The sequence below is a fragment of the Cervus elaphus genome, chromosome 23 (assembly GCF_910594005.1).
Source record: "Cervus elaphus chromosome 23, mCerEla1.1, whole genome shotgun sequence".
In the NCBI taxonomy this organism is placed as follows: Eukaryota; Metazoa; Chordata; class Mammalia; order Artiodactyla; family Cervidae; genus Cervus; species Cervus elaphus.
In genome coordinates this window covers 64,173,245-64,196,614 of record NC_057837.1, presented here as the reverse complement: position 1 = coordinate 64,196,614, position 23,370 = coordinate 64,173,245, and the positions used below count along the sequence as shown (strand labels likewise).

At 40.6% G+C, this 23,370-nt stretch overlaps 1 protein-coding gene across 1 annotated transcript in view; it reads left to right on the top strand.

Moving 5' to 3' along the window:
* The window catches only part of LOC122681189 (ubiquinol-cytochrome-c reductase complex assembly factor 1), a 92,578-nt gene that overhangs the window by 34,097 nt on the left and 35,111 nt on the right, over positions 1-23,370 (top strand). The window contains exons 6-7 of the mRNA XM_043882936.1: positions 2,631-2,688; positions 18,229-18,337. Of these exons, the coding sequence (XP_043738871.1) occupies positions 2,631-2,688; positions 18,229-18,337 (167 nt within the window). The remainder of the gene's footprint in view (positions 1-2,630; positions 2,689-18,228; positions 18,338-23,370) is intronic.

The following is a 23,370-nucleotide window of genomic DNA, read 5'->3' as shown; positions in this document are numbered from 1 at the left end:
TTGGCGATCGGTTCCATTATAAAGAGCATGCAACTGTGTTAGTACTGCCGCCTCATAACTGTAATAAATTAATTTAGTTTTACTCAACTGATGTTGAGGAAGAAAGTATCTAGCCTTATATAATAGTGCACTGAATGTATACTGGAGCTAAGTGTGATTATGGGAATACCTTGTGATCATGGGAAGACCTATAGCAGGTTTTAACTTTGAAGTGTTTAAAGACATTTCATAAAGCTAAAGAGTCTGCTGTTTGTTGAGTTGCTCACAAACTTTCAGTGGTCATGTTTTTCAGGGCTTTAGCTTGTGCTTTTCTATTCTGACCCCAGTGCGTACAGGGAGTCAGTCATATGCCAGCTCTTTTCCCATCCTCAGCTCTGAGCTGTCCCCCAGAGGGAAAATTGTGACCCAAGTCCAGTTGCTGGCCTGTCTGTCTGTCTGCGCTTTCCAGCTCAAGAACTGATTCCCTCTTTGAGAAAATTGGAAAGGCTCCTGGAGGCTGCTGAGAAGCTTTGATGTAGAGGTAGCAATTGAACAGATTGTCCTTTAGAAGCAGCCAAATTTCATTTTCCAGATTGAAAGACAGACTTCCAAGAAAGCTTTTCTTTTTAATGTTTTGTTCTAGCATCCAAAAAAGACCCAACTTCAGATCCGGGCTCGAGAGTTTCTCATGGCTATTCTTGTTCTAGGTGGAGGGTGGTTGGCCCACTCTCAGATGGCATGTGTCTTAATAGCTGAATGACTGGCCAGGCCAGCCTTCACCTCCCTCCTGCTGGGCTCCAAGAGGAAGTCCACTTGACAGCTGCTGGGCACCTCCCAGTAAACTCACCAGAGTATTTTGGTGTCAGTTTGTGACAGACCTGGACTTAAACGCTATCCTAGCCACTAGTTTGTTAATATTGTGGCTGCCCACAAGTTCCTTAGCTCTTTGGAGCCTGTTTCCTCATCTCTAGAATGAGGCTTCTAATGCCTTCCTTCAGGGTTAAAGTGAGGATTAAGTGAGATAATATACTGACATGACTAACAGTGGACTTGGCAGGAAGTTTGAACCCTTAGTGAATTTTAGTTTCTGATCCTAATATTAGAGAGGCCATTAGCAATTAGGCCATAGTATATGGAATCAAGGAGACCTAAATTTGATCCCAGATGTCTGATTTCACAGCTATGTGACCTTGGGCAGTTGTCACGATCTCTCTGAAGTCAGTTTCCTCACCTGTCAAATGGGGATAATATCAATACCTACCTCATATGAATGTTGGAAAGGTTCATTGAGCTAATGCATATACCTTTCATTAAGTCTGGCACATACATAGTAAGCCCAAAATGAATTATAGCTCTTCATTATTCGTGATGTTGTTAGTGTACCTCACTAACAGAGCAGGGGACCTGCTCTGTGCGTTCTGTCTTAGTGGCCCCTGTTTGTGATCATTTAGGTCATAGTATACTTCATTGTTTGCTGAAGGGCAGAAGATACTGCTTTCTTTCTTGAGTCATTAATCCAAGGAACAGAATCAGATTCCCACTGATTCTTTTTATCATCTTGCTCCACCATTTCTCCCCGTCATGTAATAAGGAGAGCATATTCAGTGGGGGACCCTTCACCAAGCCAGAGGCATTTCTTAAGGATCCGAGAATTGAGAGGCTTGGATATCTAAGCACTGACCTGATTTTTGGTATTTTAAACCAAGGAGAAGCCCTGCCTGGTTTGTCATTCCTGGGGGTGATGAACGGTGTTTGTTAGATATCATCTGCTTCCTTATTCAACTGCAGTTCTCTCGAGCTCTCCTCCTTTCTCCCAATCATTTATTTTGGTTGCATCATTTAGCATACTCATGTTTGTAGCACATTGGGTTACCTTAAAGAAAAAAAACAGAAAAGGGATACAAGAAGAACTTAAATTTCTTGGCAGAGCTCAAGTAAAAAAAAAAAAAAAAACTTATACATGGGACTTCCCTGGTGGTCCAGTGGTTAAGAATCCGCTTTGCAGTGCAGGGGATGTGGGTTTGAACCCTGGTTGGGGAATGAAGATCCCACATGCCGAGGAGCTTGACTAAGCCAGCGTATTGCAACTATTGAGCCCTCACACAACTAGAGTTGTGTGCACCACGATGAAAGATCCTACATGATGCAAGGGAGATCCCATGTGCTGCACTTACGATGGAAGGCAGCCAAATAAATTAACACATTTTTTAAAAAATACATTAAAAAAAAAAAAAGCCTATACTTAAGTGGGGGTAGGCAAGTGGTGTCTGCCTAGCTTTCCAAAAGAATTGGAGATCAGGAAGGGAAAATAACATTGACTCATGGAAGTTAGAAGGAATTACAGAGATTGTCCAGGCCACACGATACAAAGTGAGAAAACTGAGGCTCAGAGAAGTGATTTTCCAAAGGCCACACAGCAGGGTGGTGATGGGGCTGGAACTAGAGGCCTGGTTGCCTGACTACATTCACTGTTCTTTTCAACCCATAGGCTTGCCTTGTGATTCCATTGGCCTTCTCTCTGTGATAGCATAATCAGAGGGCACTGTGACTGCTGTATACTTTGATTGAACAAATCCCTACCAATATTTCAAATAGAGTCCATATTCCTCTTCTAAACCCTCACATATTTATACTTCATTATTATTTTCTAGGGTGTCAGATGCCTGATACATTCAATTCATGGTTTCTTATAACTCTGCTTCATGTCTGGTAAGTGAGAAATTTAAGTGAAGTCACCATATTTTTTTTTTTTAAACACTGCTGACTTGTTAAGGTATAGCCCTCAGTAGAGCTGATTATATGAAATGGCAGTTGTTCAGGCATTAAAAACTGTTCCTTTCATTTTAATAACTGGTGTCTTATGGCACATTTTTTATTAAAGGTCAAAGCATAGTCCCAGAAAGAAACTAATATTTGTAGGAGTTTCTCAAAGAACACCTAATCCAGTGAACAATGCTATCAGTATCTCTAAGAGACCCTATGGGCTTGGGTGGAAAGTTCTTTCCCTTGGCTGTTTTAGGAAAGTTCACATTTACGTAAAAGTGGTTTGAATTGTGAGCATCCGTGGTCATTTTCATTGCTGGTCATCAGAAACCTATAACAAATTATAGCACTGACATTTACGCCTGTACCTCTAAAATGTGCATACAGGTTAGATTCATGCCAGGTTTGTTGCATGTAAAAATATTTAACACCTTAAACAGTATATTTTTTCTTCAGCTGCAAATTACGTAGCCAAAAATAATCAATTTTTCATCTAATGTTACACAGTATTAAAGGTCAGAAGGATATAGGAGAGGCGTTGGAAGTGGGGGCTGGGAAATGTATTTATTGAACTGCCAGATCTTGGGAAAGTAAATTCTGGAGAAATAAGTTTACTACTTTGACCATAGTGAGCATCTGAGGAACGTGGGGAATGGTTGCCTTGTCAAAAGGACCCTTGTTTGAGACTGAGCTTTGCATCACAGGACTGACTGCTATATAAAGACTTTTTGGTTTTAATCACCTCTGAAATATTTCTTCTGAACTCGCATAGTCAGTGAGATTGGCTCAGGTGTCTAAGGTGGCAGTTTATGTTGTTTTTTCCTAAACCGGTAGTTTATTGAGTGTACACTGTGTCCTGGGCAGTCAATAAGCTGTGTCAGGAAGCCCCCAGTCTAGTGACGGAGATAAGACGTGCGTAATAGTTGGTTATAAATTGGAATGGCCAAGTTCTATAATGAATCTGAGTAAGTAGTGCCTGTGGAATCACAGAGGAGGCAGCAACCCTCACCTGGCTTTTGAAATGTGCCATGTCTTAGTCAGGTAGCTGAGAAGGCAAACTACCTTCGGTCTGAATGGTTGAAGGTTAGGAGGAAGTTCAGGGGGGAAGCTGGATGTCCTGAGAGGAAAACTACTTTTTCAAGAGGAGTGCACTGCAGAGGTGGCCCTGGGGAATTACCCACTGCAGAGGTGGGAGGATTGAGAGGAGGCTAGGCTGTTTCCAGCGGAGCTCAAAGATAATATTCAAAGCCAGTATGAAAGACTCTTTATTGCCCAATAGCCAGAGGTATCAGCATGTTAGAGGGAGTGGATGGCAAAATAAAAAATATAATCATTGTGACCACATCCCAAGGTCAGTACCTGACTAATAGCAGCTGGGGCAACCTTATAACTACTTGTAGTTCTTTCAAGTTAGCCATGATTTCCAAATGTGCCTGCTGAGTCTTCCTTGCTGAGATTGGTTTAATTTCTCAGAGGCATGGGGAGTACCATCACCAGGTAAGTAGGGGGAGGGAGGCTTGTCTACACTTGGTCTTTCGTCCATCCTTCCTCCTTGGTTCTCATGATCTGCAACTTTGGTGAGATGAATCAGTAGCTTTTCAGTTTGAATCAGCAAACTCTGTGTTAAGGACTGGCAGGCACTGGAGAGAAGGATGTGACATGGTGTGCACCTTCAAGAAACTTAGTTGAGCGGAAAGCAGACCCAGTACAATTGCCTGTAATGGATGACAGTGAAAGAAGTGCTGTGCCCAAAGCACACACAGGTACTGCGAAGGGACACGAAAGTGTGACTGAGTCCACACTTGGTGGACGGGGCAGTATTGGATGCAGAGTTGCTGTGTGGTAGAGGTGACATATGAGATGTACCGTGAAGGGTGAGGAGCATTTCTGTCAGAGAAAGGAAGGCACTCTAAGTTGTGGGAGTATTAGGAGCAAGACATAGAACATGTACAAGAACGCAGAGTATTTGAGGGCAGCCACATTGTCTGTAGCATCTAGGAACGTAGTGGAAAAGGGTCACCAGAAAAGTAGTTTAGGATCCAGTGTGCTATGATCCACCAAGAAGAATTAGGGAAACTCTCTTCTAGGGGTTAGGGTTCTTAGAGGAAGTAAGGGATTCACCCCAGGACTGCGGGAAAGCTGTGTTCTGGTCCTGTTCTCTTAGCTTGAAACTCTAGGAGGTTAACTGGGGGATCTCCAAGTCCAGCGTTACCAGGCTCAGTGGACTTGCTGGGGATGGGTAGAGTTCAGATACCTCCTGTGAGTGGTACTGTGAGGGAGAAGTGGGGAGGCTTAGAAAGCAGTCATAAAAATAGAAAGAATTCCCCACTTCCTAAAAAGCCCCCACAAACACTAGAATACTCTTGCTTAAGTTCCCAAGGGTGATGATGCCCTGTTGGCTCTTAGAATAGGGACAGGATTTCTCATATCCTGTTAGTTCCCTGGAGGACGTGTTGATGTCCCACTTATCCTTTCTGCTTTTTCTAGGTCCCAAATTTTTGTGTGTATTGGGATTTAGGACTGGGAACCCTTCAGTTCCCAGACGGCCCTTATCAGTTGTGTTTTCTTGTGAACACAGCTGTGTCCTTTGTCTTTGCCGAACAAGGTTAGTATTCACTACAGCTGCTGAAAAAATGCTGACAGAGGTTGCTCTGGGGGCTTTCTAGCATCTCCACATGGACTTGATAAAAGCAGGCTTCCCCTTCTGTTCCCTGTCTGGGGCAGTGGTGTTGAGATCCATTCAGCTGCCCACACCAGAAACCTGGGAGGCCACCTTTTCCCTCATCCCCTTCATCTGGTCAGGCCCCAGCCACTCATCTCAACCTTTTTTGACCATGACCCATAGTAACAAATGTATTTTACCTTGTAGTCCAGAAGAAACAGATATATGATGCAAAAATTTTATAAAACTTATCCTTACAGCATCAAATAATCTCTGACATTTTCTATTTCATTTGAATTTATTTAAAACAGAAATGTAAGATATCACCCACTAATTGATTTCACTGATTACAAGGAACAGTACCTGAAAACAGATATTTGGACTTCAACTTCCCTCTTCCTGTGCCATAGATATCTCTCCCTCTCTCTCTCTCTCTCTCTCACACACACACACACACACACACACACACACACTTCAACTTCCCTCTTCCTGTGCCATAGATCTCTCTCTCTCTCTCTCTCTCTCTCACACACACACACACACACACACACACACACACACACACACACACACACACACACACACACCCTCCTTAGTATTTTCTGTTGTTATCAAGATACACACACACACACACACACACACACACACACACACACACACACACACACACACACACACACACACACACACACACACACCCTCCTTAGTATTTTCTGTTGTTCTCAAGATACAGTCCTAGCATGGCATTCATACACACACACACACACACACACCCCCCTCCTTAGTATTTTCTGTTGTTCTCAAGATATAGTCCTAGCATGGCATTCACACACACACACACACACACACACCCTCCTTAGTATTTTCTGTTGTTCTCAAGATACAGTCCTAGCATGGCATTCATACACACACACACACACACACACACACACACACACACCCCTCCTTAGTATTTTCTGTTGTTCTCAAGATATAGTCCTAGCATGGCATTCACACACACACACACACCCTCCTTAGTATTTTCTGTTGTTCTCAAGATACAGTCCTAGCATGGCATTCATACACACACACACACACACACACACACACACACACACACACACACACACACACACACACACACACACACACCCCCTCCTTAGTATTTTCTGTTGTTCTCAAGATACAGTCCTAGCATGGCATTCATACACACACACACACACACACACACACACACACACACACACACACACACACACACACACACACACACACACACACACACACACACACACACACCCCCTCCTTAGTATTTTCTGTTGTTCTCAAGATACAGTCCTAGCATGGCATTCACACACACACACACACACACACACACACACACACACACACACACACCCTCCTTAGTATTTTCTGTTGTTCTCAAGATACAGTGTGTTTCCTAGCATCACACACACACACACACACACACACACACACACCCTCCTTAGTATTTTCTGTTGTTCTCAAGATACAGTGTGTTTCCTAGCATCACACACACACACACACACACACACACACACACACACACACACCCCCTCCTTAGTATTTTCTGTTGTTCTCAAGATACAGTGTGTTTCCTAGCATGGCATTCATATTCCACCAAATATGCTACCTTTACCACACTCATCTGGTGCCATTCTAGGTACCACTATCACCACACTCCCTTCTCTGCAAGAAAAAATAGAAATGTTTATGTATGATAGAAATATCAAGTCTTCTGCACAAAGCTTTCTTCTGCCTAGAAAGCCCTTCTCCTTCCTCTCCACCTGACAAACTCCTGTTTTTCATTCAATAATCAACTCAGATAGCATCTTTTCTTTGAAGCCTTCCCCTCCCTTCAAAGGCAGAGTTAGTTCCTCTTCTGAGTTCCCTTAGTCTTTTGACACCTCTGTTATAGCACTTATCACATGACATTTTTAAATTTTATCATATATTATCTACTTTGTGGATGGTAAATTTATTGAGAGCAAGAATTATTTTTATTATCCTTTTGGAAAGACATGAAAATGAGATACTTTTTTCCCTCAGTCCCATATCTTACTTGAGTTCACATTGATAAACGTTGATTAAATAATCTATGGCCCGAAATCTCTCTTGGCTCCTATGGCAATTAGAAGGGTCCTGGCCACTGCCTGTTGGTCATATGAGAGAGACAAAGCTCTGCTCCTACTTAAGTTTCCCTGGGTGGTGAGATGTATATAGATGGAATTCATCTTAATGTTCAAAGTATTAGTAGATTTGTAGAGACCCTGATTTTAAAATTTGTCATGAAACCCTACTAGTACTTCATAGATACAGAAATTTATTTTAGAAAAGGAAATGGGGAATTCTCTGATGGTTCAATGGTTAGGACTCCAGCCTTTCACTACAGGGGGCCCCAGTTCAATCCGTGGTCAGGGAACTAAGATCCTGCAAGCCAAAAAAAAAAAAAAAGAAGTGGAACAAATAAAATTAGAATATGCCTAAGATGGAGGTGGGGTGGAGAGGAAAATACAGATTGTATTTTTAAAAATTATCAAAGTCAGGTATATCATAAATATAGTAACTATTAGGTCCTTTACAGTATTGTTTTAAAATTTATTTACATATATTATCTCACACATTTTTATAACTACTTTATTCCTATTACATATGAGGGATCAGAGACCTAGAAAAGTCAGAGACCTTGCCCATAGAACTAGTACATGGTAGAGAGGAAATTCAATTACGGGTCTGACTAACTCAGAGTGTTAAGTTCCTTTCCTCACTGGTAACTGAAACTATCAAAGTAACTAATTAAATAATTATTACTAATTAGTACTAGTAATATTTAATATTAATTAATACTATTTATAGGGGCTTCCCCAGTAGCTCAGTTGGTAAAGAATCCACCTGCAGTGCAGGAGACCTGGGTTCAATTCCTGGGTTGGGAAGGTCCACTGGAGAAGGGAAAGGCTACCCACTCCAGTATTCTTTGGCTTCCCTTGTGGCTCAGCTGGTAAACAATCTGCCTGCAATGCGGGAAACCTGGGTTCAATCCCTGGGTTGGGAAGATCCCCTGGAGTAAGGGAAAGGCTACCCACTCCAGTATTCTGGCCTAGAGAATTCCAGGGTTGCAAAGAGTTGGACACGACTGAGTGACTTGACTAATACTATTTATGACTTATTTAAGTATTTGCTTATTCTTTTTTAAAGATTATTCTTTTGTTATTTATTTTTTTGGCTGCATGACATGTGTTATCCTAGTTCCTTAGCCAGGGCTTGTACTTGTACTCCCTGCATTGGAAGCGCAGAGTCTTAACCACTGGACCACCAGGGAAGTCCCAGTACCTGCTTATTCTTAAACATAAATCTGTAAAATTATAGCATTTATTTTGTAATTGAACCTACTATATGCAGCAGATTTGTTCCCTACCCTCATGGGGCTAAGGGTGTGGGAGAGACATGTTAAACAAATCATTAATAAAATAGAACTGGGATGGATGCTATGGGAGTTGGCAACAGAGCGCTGTGGAAGAAGAGGAATCCAGAATTTAGCTGGACGTGGGTGGGTCACTCAGGGAGGGTTTTGTTGAAGAGATGGCGTTTAAACTGACACCTGAATGAGGAGTGGAAGTTAGCAAGTCAAAGAGTGAATGAAAAGGCATTGCAGGCCAAAGGGCCTCATTGTTTTCAGTCATCTTGCCAGGAGAGCCCTTTTCACAGATGAGGTTTTATGCTCATCCACAGTGTATGAATAGATTAAAGGACTGCTACTCAAGTTGAATAAGTGGAAATGGTCTGCTCACTTCAGGTGTTCGCCACATGCCCAGTGGTAAGGGACTCTTATGTAGTTCCATCTAAAAACCACAGATTTAGTCCAGCTTCCTCTTTTTACAAATGGGGAGATGATTTTGGCCGTTTTAAAGGATTTGTCACAGGCTTCTTTATCAGTAATGGAAGATTTGAGACTCAAATCTAAAACTGACTGTGTGAATTGCTCTTTGTTCAACACTATACTTCCTGTCTGCGTGTCCCCTTTTGGTAGTCATGGGGTGGGGGTCTCTTGTCCTGAATTTGAGCTGCACAGCACTGACCACCAACTCTCTGAAGCTGTGTTTCCTAGCACTCACTATCTGTGTCCTGGGAGAGGCAAACAGTAAACCTGGGAATCGTATAGGGTGCCGGGTGCCATGTTTGATAAGATCTGTTTGTTGATAGACATACAGATCTTATGGGAGCTTGGGGCAGTGGGGCAGCCTGGGATAGTCAAGGAGCCTTCTGGAGTCTAGACCTAAAGGACATGGGGTCTTGAGGAATTATTAGGAGAGGAAGAATTCATTGTAAGATGTTCCGAGTGAGAAAGGAAGATGAGAGGATGGTCACTAGAGGGAGAAAACAGGATGAAGAGGGGAAGCATTTTGTTATTTGTTTTTTATTTTAATTTGGGGGAATACTGGAAAATTTTTATAAGCCTAAGGGAAGAAGCCTCTGGGAAAGAAGAGAAAGAAGTAAAGTGTGGAGGTGGAATGGGTTGGAAAACAGACTAGTTCCAGTCTGAGTCCAGCCAGAGAACTGCTCTGGCAGGCGCTCCCGGCCTTTGCAAGAGGGCTCTTTAAAACCACCGCAGCAGTTTTGATGTAGCTGTAGGGCTTTCGAGCTCATGCTGGATTCCAGCAGCTCCAGACCTGCTATATATGGTGAGCCCTGGCCATGTGCACATCCTCTCTCTGCCTCCCCCAGCCAGAGTCGCTCTGTTCAAACACCCACACATGTAGCTTTTTGCCCAAAGGAAAGGCCTAGGCAGCATCATTTTACCAACATTGCATAACCTCCACACACTGGTACCTGCTACCCAGGAGCTTGTTCTTTACAGTGGATCTGACAGGCAGGCAGGCTGCAGGCCAGGTGTAGCTCTTGGAGGAGGTTCTCTGTCAGGTGAGATGGCTTCAGGAAATGCCTCACCCCACTTGTCTGTTTGCCCATAGACCGTCATCTGGCCCCCATGCTCCCCACATAAAGGGTAGGCTTGGTGGGGAGGGAGTTTAGGAAACCAGGTGGAGATAGCCATGCACACAGCCCCAGGAAAGGGTCAGTGTGCCAGCTCGCTAATAAATAAACTCATTCATTAGCACACAGCTGAGGCTTAGTGTGGCCATGTAAGCCGTTTTCTTGGCCTCAACTGGTGGCGGAGTCAGGGAGACAGGCTACGTCAAAGTCCCTTTGGGATTCCTTCCTAGCAGCCAGAGTGACAAACCTGCCAAAGTGCCCACTAGTCTTCATTGAATTCAAAATCAGATCCTCTCTGAGCAGCTTATAAACTACCATGAGGGAGAAACAAGGCCAAAACACAACTGGCATTGTCAGGAGGCCCAAACAGAGCAAGCAAGACAGGATGCTGGAGCTGCCAGGACATGGCAGGAGGTCAGTGTCAGGAATAACAAGAATTCTTCCCTCCCAGATTTAGGCAGAGAGGAGGAAAGCATGGCAAGGAAACCCTCCTTCCTTTGAACTCTACAGGCAGCGCTGTTGTCTTCCTCCGGGTCTGATCTGTCAGGAAGGGGCCCTTGGAGCTGTGCTGTCACGGGCTGGGGGAGCAGTCAGCACTGACGCTGCCCTGGGAGGCACTGTGGCTGGAGGGAGCGACAGGGAGCTCAGGCCTCACTCCAGACTCCCCTCTCCTCCACTGAGCAACCTGAAGTTTCACCTCCTCAGAGTGTCAGTTTTCTTTCCTTTGAGATGGGGACGGTTATACTAGGTAGATGGCCAGTTATACTAGGTACATTGTGAGACAGTGAATGCAAAGATATCTTACAGTGACAAATCTCATATTAGAGGACTTAGTAAATGGTAATAATCATCATTACTATTTCCAATAAGGCAAAATTTACATCTTAGCTCTTTATATTTTGAGACTCACCCCATCTTTCTGACTTAGTGAACAAACAACAACCCATCTTTTAGAGATATTAGAGAACCATCAGACTAGGGCTTGAACACTCCTTTTTTTTTTTACTTTGCTAGCTGGGTTATTTGCTTTCCTTATATGTAAAAGAGATCAGTATTATTTATGAGGCACTGGAATCACTGAGAGACAAGGATAGTACTGTGAAGCTTAAAACCTCAATAATAAATTGTGGGTTTAAGGACATCATCAAACTTGGGAGGGGCAACTGGAATTGCTCCTAAACAGAGAGTAGTTTATGCATAGATTAAGTCTTTACTCAGTTAGGTACTTTGTAAATACTTGTTGAATGAATGATTAAATTATTTAACACAGGAATATAAAGATTACAAGATTGTTTCTTTTTAAAAAGAATTTTTTTTTTTTTCTAAGTCATTAGTTTAATTCATTCTGGTACCAAAAATAAAAATGTCCAAAGATTTCAGAGCTACTGAGATGCAATAATGAAAACTAATTTATTATTGTTGTATGTCTGTGCTTGAGTTTTAAAAGAAAATTAATTAAGGAATGCTTTTATATGCATGCTAAACTGTGTCACATGAATGTTCACAAAAGTAAACTTATTCTCAATTGTCACAAATATTATCACTAGAGGTTACATTTCCATTGTAACCATTATTCTATATCAAGATATGAACATTCCTTTTTTTTTTCTGGAAATAAAACTGTTTTGCTTTTGTTTTCAAAAAAAAAAAAAATAAAAATAAAAAGAATTTTTTTTAAAAAAAGAATTTTTTAAAAAGACTATTTTTTAGGGCAGTTTTAGGTTTGAATGGAATACTGTCACTTTTTAAAGTGTCTATTGCATTCTTAAAGGCAATTTTTACTATGTTTTAGTGTTGAAGTCTCCCCTCCACCTCCTCCCCCAGAACAGCTCTGAAATTATGATGTTTAATCAGTAGCAAAATGTAATTTGACCTCTCAACGTCTAAGCTTTATTATGAGGAATGCATCCATGATATAAATTGAAGTAAAGCTGTCCTGATCTTTTATTTAAACCTATTAGTCTCAATTGTGGAATAGTTGACTTAATGACTCGAACATTACTGTTGTACAGACAGAGCCTATGACATGTGTTGGCTTTGGTAGTGGGTATCATGACCAAATCTGTTTTGTTCTTGTTTACCATTTTGAACTTGTTTTACTTATTTTCTTCTTACCTTCCAACATACTTTAACCTCTTTAATCATTCAGGAGGTCCTGATAACTGTATTTTGCTAGGCTGTCTTCTTTTAAGTTGCACTGGGTATCTATACCTTCCTTGTTGAACTGCTGTTGTGTTTGTTTTAGATAAATTTTTAGGTTCTTTTAGACTGCCAGGAGTTACTATTTGCTGTTGTAGGTATGTTTGCCTCGGGTTAGCCAGTCTTTCCCCTTTTGGTGTTTTATTTCTAATATGATGCTAGTTTTGAAACTAAATTATTGCCCTTGTGAGGATTAAATGAAAAACAGAGGAAATGGATTCTGGAACGTTTCTTCTAATCATTAAAGAGGCAGAAAAACAGTGTAACTCTGGGATCACATAATCAGGGTTCAGATCTTAGTTTTGACGTTTAACTAGTTTTGTGACTCTGGGCAAGTTACTTTTCTCTAAGACTCAGTTTCCTCAACTATTAAGTGGGGACAGAAGAATACCAGTCTCTTATTACAGTTGTTACAAGGATTAAATGAAATAATGTATCTGAATCTCTTAGCACAGTGCGTGGCATATGCTTGTGTTAGCTGTTAATTATAGCATTTGTTCATTTTTGCCATTAAAGGATTTTTTTTCTTTCTTCCTATTTCTTAGTCATATTAGAATAGGAAAAAGTTGCCACATAAACTGAATTCGGCCTAGATCAGATGTTAGCCTAATAATTGCTGAGTAAATGAATACAGCACTATTATCCTAATGAGCTTCATTGGGATAACTGTAGTGTCTATGGATGAAACATAGAGTTGGAGTTGAGATGTCTTCACCTCTATCCTTCTGTAACAGATTGTTTTTTCAATATAAGAAAAGTATGTATAGAATGCTATCACTATGGAAAATGGAGAGAAAAGGGAGAAGCTACTATTTATGTAAAAAGAGTACATATACACATAAGCTTGTGTGTCTATAGATTACAGCTGGAAGGTTTCTTAAGAAGCTAACTTTGGTTGCCTTAGTTGGAAAGGAACTTGGTGGTTAGGAGATGTAGGTTGGGATGGAACTTATGTTTGTTTGTTTTTAACATGTGCATGTATTATCAATTCAAAACAGTTACTAAACAAAGAAAGGAGTAGATTGAATGTGTAAGCTTCAAGGTTAAGTGTCTTAAGAATTGACCTTCATCTTGGTCCGGATATTCCAGGCAGCTGACTTGTCTGAGTTGTGGGCCCCAGCCTTCAACTGTGCTTTTTCCTTGAAGAGGACAAACACAAAATTTCTTCATAACAAAACAACTTTTCTGTCCTTAACTATCTAGAGAATTTGATTCACAAATTTGGGGCAGAAATAAGTTGAACCTTTAGTTAGCTGAATTTGGTGATGGGGAATGAATGGACAGCCCTGTGGATTAGAATCTTATTTTCCCAGTAGAACTTGGGGTTATCTTCAGCACACTTCCTATTGATGAGAAGACTGATTGTTTTATTTGTGTAACTCTGTGTGCTGAAATTTACTGTAGAACTTTATTTTTGATAGTGTTTTCAAATTGTCATCAATTGTCTACTGAACTAATTAGGTTCAGTGTTTTAGGAGTAATTAGAATTTGCCCTTCTTCCATTTACCATGCTTGAATCTATATTTTTTAAACTCTTAGTTATCAGCAAAATTAGGTGGAGGTTGCAGCAAACTTTGCCTGTTGCATTTCTCTCAAAAGGCAGGTATACACTTGGCTGAAATTTCTACATCAGACTGTTGTGAATACCATAGTTCTCCTGAAGTAAACATTCTTGTCATTTTCCAGGCTTGGAAAGAAAGGGTTTCCAGCTGAGAAGAAAGAAAGGGTTAACTTCTGAGAGACTCATCTGTTCTTAAAGCCAAGGTGCTAATCTTACTATGCCCCTTCTTCCTGAAAAACACTCAGTGGCTCTCCTTTGTCTACTTGGTAAAGTCCAGACTGTTTAGCCTGACATTTCAAAGCCCTTCATGACCTTTCTGGCATATTTTTCTGTTTCCTGTACTTGTCCTTCCACCAAATTTAGGTATTGTTTCCTTACAAGTGCTGAGCTTTTCATGGCCCTGTTTTTGCTCATAATGTTCCACCTGCTGGAAATGATCTTATTAATCTTTTACCTGTCCAACTTCAGCTCACCTTTCCAAGCCCCAGGTGCAGAGTTTCATTTTCTTTTTTTTTTTAACTTTTTATTTTGTTTTGGGGTATAGCTGATTAACAATGTTGTGATAGTTTCAGGTGAACAGCAAAGGGACTCAGCCACACAGATACATACATCCATTCTCCCCCAGCCTCCCCTCCCATCCAGGCTGCCACATAACATTGAGCAGAGTTCCATGTGCTATACAGTAGGTCCTTGTTGGTTTTCCATTTTAAATATAGCAGTGTGTACATGTCCATCCCATACTCCCTAACTATCCCTTCCCTCCATCTCTCCCCGCTAGCAACCATAAGTTCCTTCTCTAAGTCTCTGAGTCTCTTTCTGTTTTGTAAGTTCATTTGTATCATTTTTTTAGATTCCACATATAAGGAATGCCATACAATGTTTCTCTTTCTCTGTCTGACTGACTTCAGTTAGTATGACCCTCTCTAGGTCCATCCATGTTGCTGCAAATGGCATTATTTCACTCTTTTTAAGTGGTTGAGTAATATTCCATTGTATATATATACCACATCTTCTTTAACCATTCCTTTGTCAATGGACATTTAAGTTGCTTCCATGTCTTGGCTGTTGTAAACAGTGCTGCAATGAACATACAGTGTTTCATTTTCCATGAAGTTTTCTCTGACCCTACTCAGCCAAAAGTAATCCTCTCACAGCCCATGGCACTTTGTGTTCCTTTGGGGACACTTCCTAAATTCTGTCTTAGAGCTCTTGGTCCTTGGAAGCTGAGCTCTTGTTAACCATCACTTTAATCTCCACACAGTAGAAACTCAGCTTATGTTCACTGAGTGAATTAAATGTCAGCCAGCATCTTGAAAGTGTCTTTAATTTGCTTTACTTTTTCAACCCAGATAACCATTTGACTGTTATCTGTAAAGGCTATAGAACAAACTGCTCTGGAACAAAAAACACTTCACTCCATGTTGATATAGTTACTAAGTTTATGATCTGAGAAAATCTGTGCCTTTTAAACCTCAGAGGGCAGGTGTATTAACAAACTACAGAATTTTCATATAAATGAATTCCATTACCTCACTATTGCTGTTGATGAATTGGCCTCTGACAACACTTAAGCATCAAAACGCACAGCGTCTTTTCAGGTGGAGAGGCTGACATGAGAGATTTGGTTAACTTTAAGAAAAATCTTATGAAAAAAGGACTGTTGAACTTTCTTTCCCTGGTTTGTTTCTGCCTTGGAATATACTCTGTATCATGTAAAGTGGCCACATCTTTTTCCATGACCTGTTTGTGTTGTCACAAAATGTTATTTTTTAGGCACTTAACAGGGATCTGAGGTTGTAAATTTAGAATCACAGCATCAGCAAATCCCAAGGTCGCAAGGGACTTTAAAGATCATGTAGTCAGCCTTCTGTCAGATAGATAGCCAAGTCGCGAATTCTCTACTTTTTGAGGTCATCCATTCTGTTATTTGAATCTTCAGAAACTCTCCTGTTAGAAAGTTTTTACTTCCGGCATTCAATGTTGAGTAATTCTTTCTCCCTCTGTGACCCACCCATGGGTTCTGATTCTACCTTTTGGACAGTCTAATCACTTTTCTATAATATTTAAGGCAACTGTCCTGTTTTTCTCCAGGTGAAATATCTTCTGATCTTTCATTACTTCCTTTTGTCTCTTAAAACATAATGTTCAAAATTGTAGACATATTCCAAGTGGAGTCTGACCTCTGCTGAACAGGACAGAAATCTCACTTTGTACGTGAAGATATTATATTTGCATTACTGTATCTAAAAATCACATTAATTGTGGCGGGCAACCTTATCCTCTTGACTTCCCTTGAATGTATACTGTCATCATAAGCCTGTGAGGCTTTCTCATACCTAGATAGGAGTGACACACCTCCTGTACCTCTACAGTTGTGCAGGATCTTAGATTTATCCCTATTAGAGTCAGCCAATTGAAAGAGTCTATTAAGTATTTTTGGTTCATGGTTAGGTCATCTGACATATTTGTCTTCCTGCCCCGCTTCTTGCAGTCTACAAATTTGATAACTTTGTTTTCTCTTCTCCATCTTAGTCATTCATGGAGATGTTGAGGCACACCAGGATGGAATCATTCCATTGGACCATACTATTGCTAGTAGGTTTAAATGGGTATTAATTGTGTATGGAGATAGGATTGTCAGTTTAGATCAAATACTCCATAATTGTAGTAGAAATTGTCTTTTAGGTGAGTAGTCTTACATCACTTGGTAACTGTTTAACAAGAGATATTAGAACTACATATGGTCATAAGAGTGAGATTAGGAACTAGCTTGGAAAATTAGTGACCCTGCTTATATTCTTATATATGATTAAATATAATATTATATTTATTAATTAATAAAACATAATTCTTACATTCTTGGGGCTTCCCTGGTGTCTCAGATGGTAAAGAATCTGCCTGCAATGTGGGAGACCCAGGTTTGATCCCTGGGTCAGGAAGATCCACTGGAGAAGGGCATGCAACCCACTGCAGTATTTTTGCCTAAAGAATTCCACGGACAGAGGAGCCTGGTGGGCCACAGTCCATGGGGTCGGAAAGAGTTGGACATGACTGAGCGACTGACGCTTTCTTTCTTCTATTCTTATGTAAGGTATTAAGCAGAGAACATTCTGGACTGATTAGAGGCAATGTGGTATAGAGGAAAGAACCCTAAACTTGGCCCTGAGATGTTTTATTCATTTATTTATTCAGCAAATATATATTGTGTGCATACTATGCTTAAGCCTTAGATATACAGTGATTAAAAAAAAACCAACGGAGACTTCATGTTTGCCATCAGTGTAACTTACATTCAAATGGGGAAACAATTTGATAATTATACAAATGAAATCATAATACTTTCTGTGATCTATCTTCTTGACAGGTACTGTCCAACAGAAATATAATACAGGTCACATACTCAATTTAAAAGTTTCTAGTAGCTCCATTTTAAAAAATGAAAAGAAAAAAATGAAACTAATTTTAATGACGGGTTTTCTTTAACTCAGTATACCTGATAATATTTCAACATGTAAGCAATATAAAAAATTTGAGATATTTATATTCTTTTTTCTTGAACTAAATCATTGACATCTTAAACTTATACCACATCGCAGTTTGAACTAGCCTGTTTAAAGTGCTCAAGAGCCATGTATAGCTAGTGGCCTTCATATTGGACAGCACAATACTATCCCCACCTTTATAGACTGCTCTATGGTATTGGGAAAATCACTTTGCTTATTTAGAACTCCTGTTTTCATCAGTAAAATGAAGAATTAAGACTTATCTTTAAACAGCTAAAAGTGGTCCTTTTCATGTATGAGGGAGTCATCCAAGGTACTGTAATAATCTTGTCTTCATGAGTGGTACTTACATGGGTCTATATGTAATGATTCATCAAGCTGTATACTTAAGATACGTGTACTTTTCAGTATCCATGTTACCACTCAGTGAAAGGTTTTTTTAAAAATCACTTCTAATTATTTTGATTCTGTGCCCTTCAATAAAATTTCTCAGATGAGCTGACCTTCAGTGGAAACATGTGACATGAAAAATGCAAACAGCCAGTGACTCTTTATGTCTTCTTCCCACCCAGGATGTGTCTAGTCCGAATGAAGCAGGAAGGCCGGAGTGGGAAATACATGTGTCGTATCATAGTTCATTTTATGTGGGAGGATGTTGAGCAGCGTGGCAGAATCATGGGGGTAAGTGACTACTATCAGATTCTGGTCTTGGAGAACTCCAGTGAGCATCGATTGCCTGATTTGAGTTGAAGTTCTAGAACTTGAGTTGAAGTTCTGATGTCAAGTGGTAATTCAGCTCAACTTACTTTTGCCTCTGTGGATTCTGACAAGCTCCGGATACTTTCTGTGTTCGCATACATTATCATGGTTTGTTAGTGTGAGGATATCCTGTGTTCAGAGATGGGATTATTAAAAAGCAAATCATGATAGGAGGGATGGATTTGGTGAATAGATGAAATAAAATAATAATTCAGTTTTAGGATACTGTACCTGTGATACCAGTTCATTGTGTCAATTCACAATTAGTTTGGATAGAAAGATCCTGACTGGGGGCCTGCACTCTCCTCAGGAACTTAAAAACAAGCTCCTTGATTGCTGACAACCTAGAATACTTTGGCAAGATGTCTACTGAAAAAGTCCATTAGCATATTTAATAACCTGAGAAAAGAGAACCTATAGTATGTGTGTAACATAGAATATGATGACAATAGAAAGCCAGAACCAAAACATTAGAATACAATAGATTATATAAGTACCAATCTCTTCCTTTGTGTATATTGTATATTTTGTGTATCTACACCATGTTTTAATAGATTGTAGTTCCTTGGTTTTTCCCATATCATTGCCTCACAGCTTGGGAGCATCTAAAGCCATACCATCAGACAGGGTCATGAAATGGGGTGACCTGGTTTCTTTCGTTACAGAGGAGAGTTTTGTGGTGTATGTATTTTATTATATATGGTATCATTCTCTGTGCACTTAATTGCAATTTTCTTTTTTTTTTAACTGAACAGTGTGTCTTGGAGATCTTTACATGCTGCATGGGATTTAAGTGGGAGATCTCCCTTTTTTCACTTTTATCTACTGTAATTATTTTCACACATTTCCTATGTTATTGTCTAATGGTATCATGTGCATACTCTATGTGTAAAATTGAAGTCTTTGAGACTAAATGATAGAAATGATGGTTTCCTTTGGAGAATACGGATTAAGGGTATTTTCAGATTCTCTTGTCTTTGAAGGAACTGGGTATACAGAAAACACAGAAGACATGGGTTCACCTTTAGATAGCTTCATTGACACTTACATGCCTTTCTCTGGGAAAACAGACCGTCAGCATTTCTACTCATTCTAAAGCGATGATAGGATATCTCACAGTTTTGGCTGCTGTCATCATCATCGTGATCCATCCAGGGGGTCAGTATTCCCCTGTCATGTTTCTCACTGTCATGCCTTACTCTTGTTTAGCTGCCCAGAGTGGGAGCAACAGCCTTTAAGCTATTCATCCTGCTGAGTGTTCCACATTGCTTCAAGTACTTACTAGCCAACTCTGTGGCAGTACACAGTGGACATACTGTAGTGCTGGTGGTCTCAAATCATCCCTTTTAATGATGACCAGTGATACCCCCTGGCCAGCTGAAGTCTCTGCTGACTGCCATGCAGTTACACAGTACTTCTGTTAGTCTGTTTTCTTATCACTGTTGACTAAACTCTTCTGGGAGCTGAACCACTGGAACCATGTGGGCCATAGCTGTCCCCAACTTGAATAGCCTTATGAGCCGTAGGTTGCTGACTCCTAGACCGCAGGAACCTTTTACTCTACCCCACTTCCACCCCTAAATGAATTTCTTTTTGGATCTACATATAAATGGGGCTTCTCTGATGGCTTAGCGGGCTAAGAATCCACCTGCAATGCCTGAAAAATCCCATAGACAGAGGAGTCACAAAGAGTCAGACATGACTGAACAACTAAGCATACATGCACACACATATATTTATCTTCATCACAATTTTCAGCACTTTGAACCTTCTCCCATGTTACTTTATAATATCCCTTCTACTTGGCTGTATGCTTTATAAAGGCAGGAAACCTATCTTATCCACAGTTTTTTGTTTACACAGTGAACAGTGGTTGAATAAATACTTGTTGAATGAATGAATAAATTGAAATTTATTCTGAAATTGTTTTAAAGCCAACTTATTTGTCAGATAGATCATACTTGGTTTGTTAGTCTCTGGTTCAGTTGTCTATCAATGCAGTCCTGCAGGAATTAGCCTTTCCTTCCCCCCCCCCCCCCATTTTATCCAACCATTTTTCTGTCTGAATTATTCTAGATATTATGCTGTCTTAGAGAGAATTGTGTTAGATCAGCATTTCTCAAACTTTAATGTACCTGCAGTTCACCTGGGGATCCTGTTAAAATACAGATTCTGATTCAGTAGGTTTGGGGTGAGGCCAGAGAGCCTCTCTGCATTTCTATTAAAAATCTTCAAGGTGATGCCAGTAGCACTGGTAGGGCAGGATGGGGAAGGGGCAAGCACACTTTGAATAGCAGGGTTTTAGATGATCCATAATGCTCCCCAAGTATAGACTGTTAAATTTGTCTTCATGAGAGAAATGCCAAGCTCTAGTTTAGTTATTTATAAAAGATGATGATTTAAAAATAATGGAGACTTGAAAGAGTTGGGGAATTACTGTTCTTATATTTCCATTATAACTGATTTGCTCCTCCCTTTCCAATGTCATGCTATAAATAGACACCCTTTATACAGGCAAGAAAATTATATATTAGACAATCCTAAGTTGTGAGTGTGATTATTTGTGTGTAGAGGGGACCTCAGTCTTTGGTGTGTGTACAGCCTAAAGAAATGGGAAGATTAGGCTGGACAAGAATGGCGTGTGGCTGGAGAAAAGTAGTAGGCAGAGGGAGCCAGTCTGGCCTTGTTCTGACCCTGGCTGGCAAATCTTTTCTCCTCCCCTTACTTCAGTTTCTTGGTCCAAAAAAAAAAAAAAAAAAACTTGGGGGGGGGAGGCGGGTGGCTACATGGTTTCCAAGCTTCTTTTCCAAGCTTTGAAAATCTATGATGTGAAGGTGGTAATTTGCAAATCTATTTCTGTGTTATTTGGCATCTTTAAGAAAACTCATATAAAAAGTAGAATTTATAAGACTGATCAATGTAGTGGTGATTTTTCTTCTGCCAGAGAATTCTTAGAGCCATTACTTGAGTGGACTGGTGTAAGGAAGATTGAGAATGTGAATTAATGACACATTAGAAATTTGGGTCAAGAAATCCTTTGAATTAGAGTTCCAGTCTCATTTGGTGGGAAAATTTTCACTTTCCAAAAATTTGCTTTTTACCAGCTGTTTAGGAGCCCAACTATTGTGACAAATAAGGCAGCCTCATATATCATCAGTGAAGCTGGTATAAAAAGCAAGTGTTAAATTTGAGGTTACAAAAATCACATCAATAATTTAGAGTTCTCACTTTAAAAAAAACATTATTTGGGATTTAAACATATAAATTAGCTGTGGAAATAAAGTTCATTATATCACCTCATCTGGTCTTGTTTTATTTCATTAACTGGTTCTTAAAAACCTTTGTGAGCTGAGTTGCAGCTGAAGAGGTTGGAGACCATTTTTCCTTGGGCCCTTGCCTCACTCCTGAGTGTTGGTAAGAGTAGAGAACTAAGACTTGACACAGCTGTAAAAACAGACAGCGCCTTTGGCCTCAGCACTTTCTCCTGGTGCAGGCAGATTTCAGATGTAAATTTCACTTTCTGCCTTTCCTACTAATGAAGTAAGTTTCTTTTGCTGGGTCTGCAGCCAGGTGTGTCCAGTCTTGTGGCTAACCGGGGCGCTTTACTTAATTTTTCCATTTGTGACATTTCAACCAAACTTAAAAAACAAACATAAAAATTAGCTCAAGGCAGTGGCTCAAAGTGTTAATGGTAACCTTAGGCTGGCTAAACGACTTCCTCTCAGTTCTGCCCTGCCAGACATCTCCACCTTGTGGCTTACAATGAGCAGGTTTAAGCTTTCCAAACTGTGGAGGCAAGGTGAAGGAGGTGGGGATGGGCTTTAGTTAACTAGTTGCACATTTATCTCTATCAGCGGCCCCTGGCATGACAGTTGCCTCAGCAACATTTCTTGCTCAGGACAAGAAACCTTGCTGAGGACAATTGCCTCAGGTGATTTCTTGCTAGTAGCCTTCCGGGTTCAGGATGAACCTCCTGTCACCACAGTCTCCTGCTCCTCGCTCTAGCAGAGCCGCTTGATGGGGGATGGTGTAGAGGGCCCAGAGGAGGTAGAGGAGCTGTGGGCTGAACTGGACTCCTTTGTAAAATTCTACTTTGCTTTTCAGAACCAGCATTTTGCTTTGCAAGGTCCTCTGTGATCATACTGCAGGCTACCTTTCCAAACTCATTTCCCCTAGCTCTTCTTGAGCCTTAAATATGAGAAACCTCTAGCACGTGTGCCTGGCACACAGTAAGCACGCAGTGAACATCACATTCCATCGTTGCCGCACATACTTTTCACTGCAGCCAAGCTGAATGTCTTGCTCTTCCTGTGTTTTGTCTTTGCTCACGCGGTACTAGTATACTAGATTGCCCTGACATGCCAGCCTCAATTCCTCCACATCCCTCCACTTCAAATTGGAAGCCAATCCTGGTTTCCTCTAGCTGTAAGTACTTTTTAAATTTACCTATACCCTTCATTGGAAAAGACCCTGATGCTGGGAAAGGTTGAGGGCAGGAAGAGAAGGGAGCGACTGAGGACGAGATGGTTGGATGGCATCACCGACTCAATGGACATGGGTTTGAGCAGACTCTGGGAGATGGTGAAGGATAGGGAAGCTTGGAGTGCTGCAGCCCATGGCGTTGCAGAGAGTCGGACACGACTGAACAACAACATACCCTTCTTCTGGCTCTTAACTGCTTCTGTTTTGCATCACTGTCATTTGTGTATATTGACCACCTTCTGGGTGAATTCCTGGGGGTGGGATTACATGTATCTCTCTTTGTACTTTCCAAAGTGCTAGTCATTGCTCCTCGGCTGAATGTATGCCTTCTTCTGTTGAAAGAAGACGGTTCTGAAAGCCCATTATAAGTGTTGGAAAAAGTGGAGTGGGGAGGTATCCTTTTTATTCTGAGAATATTTATTTACTCATTAGTCTTAAATGTGGGAAGAAAAATAAATGAGAAATTATCTCCA